The sequence below is a fragment of the Camellia sinensis genome, chromosome 13 (assembly GCF_055761805.1).
Source record: "Camellia sinensis isolate YWXY chromosome 13, ASM5576180v1, whole genome shotgun sequence".
NCBI lineage: Eukaryota > Viridiplantae > Streptophyta > Magnoliopsida > Ericales > Theaceae > Camellia > Camellia sinensis.
The window spans coordinates 119,860,207-119,861,608 of record NC_138973.1 but is presented as its reverse complement, the minus strand read 5'-3'; the positions used below and the strand labels follow the sequence as shown (position 1 = coordinate 119,861,608).

General features: G+C 32.2%; 1 protein-coding gene across 1 annotated transcript; it reads left to right on the top strand.

Annotated features, from left to right (window-relative positions):
* The first annotated feature begins 213 nt into the window (after positions 1 to 213).
* On the top strand, positions 214 to 537 carry LOC145805671 (uncharacterized). Its single transcript, XM_082900844.1, has one exon. It carries the CDS (start codon positions 214 to 216, stop codon positions 535 to 537), a length of 324 nt encoding a protein of 107 aa, XP_082756970.1.
* Positions 538 to 1,402: the final 865 nt, after the last annotated feature.

The following is a 1,402-nucleotide window of genomic DNA, read 5'->3' as shown; positions in this document are numbered from 1 at the left end:
AAAAAATATGTTATATAAATTAATAAAATAAAATGTCATATCTAAATCATAATCATTACATTTTTTTTTATCACAAAAATCAAAAGAGTTTAAAAACAAATATCAAACGAGACTAAAAATGTCCAAAAAAAAAAAAAAAAAAAAATTGACTATCGGAATCAATACAAAACAAAACTTTAAAGTCAACCTATTTAAGTATCGTTTTCCTAAGCAATGGGAGCGATAAAAGCTCTTCAATTGGCTTGTGATTTGGGATTGGGCCATATTCATCTGGAAGGTGATTCTCAAAATGTGGTGGCTGCAATCCAAGGTAAGGCGGATAACTTCTCTTGCTATGGTCATTTTGTGGGGGTGGCTCAAGCGCTCCTCTTGCGGTTTCCTTCTTCATCGGTTTCGCATGTTTGTCGAGATGGCAATTCGGTGGCTCATTGTTTAAGTAGGTTAGCCTTTGATTTTGAGTCGCCACGTATTTGGATGGAGGAGGTTCCTCCTTCTTTAATGGCGTTGGTGATGTCTGAGGCGTCTTCCTCTGTGTAATTGCTTATCCTCTCTAAAAAAAAAAAAAAGTATCGTTTTCCTAAAATAAGACCGCGGCTTAATGCGTTCATGTGTTTCAATTTTTTATTTTATTTTATTTTTTTTATATAATAAACAAAATAGTATTCTTGTGTTGTTTCAACAATCAGTGCTGCTACAGACCCCCACTGGGGGTCGACCCCCAGTGACGTGGCGGGCCTTCATTGGCCAGTTTTCTGTTTTTTTTTTTTTTTCTTTCTCCCAATCCCGCAGTGCCACGTGGCACTGGGGGTCGGTGGGGGTCACATTTGCTGGGGGTCCGGCGCATTTCTGTTTCAACAATATGCTGTGGCAGCACTTACCTGCTTCCGCATGCTTCCGCATATATATAAGTGTAACAACTAGATTAAATCAATAATAATAATAATAATAATAAAGTTGAATTTAAACCGTGAACCAACCAACAAATTCATTGTTCAATATTATTTTAAATCTAATTCCTTCCCATACCAAATCATTCAAAATTCAAATTCAAAAATCATTAAAATAAGTAAAAAAATAATATAATGGAGCTCAATATTTCTAAAAAGTAAAAAATTACAATAATGATAAGACAATAGTAACATATTAATCCAATAACATCTCTTTCAATTTTGTAAGGATGGTTGTGAATTGCAAAATAAATTAAAAAATTTATCCTTGACGAAACCTTCATGGGAGTTTGCACTGTTGGATTAATTGAATTTTCTTTAAAAGAAAATATAAGAAAATGTATTAGAATAAAATTTATTGACTATTTTTCTTTTTAAAAAATTAAATATATTAAATATCTGAGAAATTGGTGCACTACATCATAAATTTCAATTATTTATTTATATTTTGTTTG

What these genes read in the sequence shown, in the direction of transcription:
- LOC145805671 (XM_082900844.1), top strand. Translation starts at nt 214, where the DNA reads ATGGGAGCGATAAAAGCTCTTCAATTGGCTTGTGATTTGGGATTGGGC.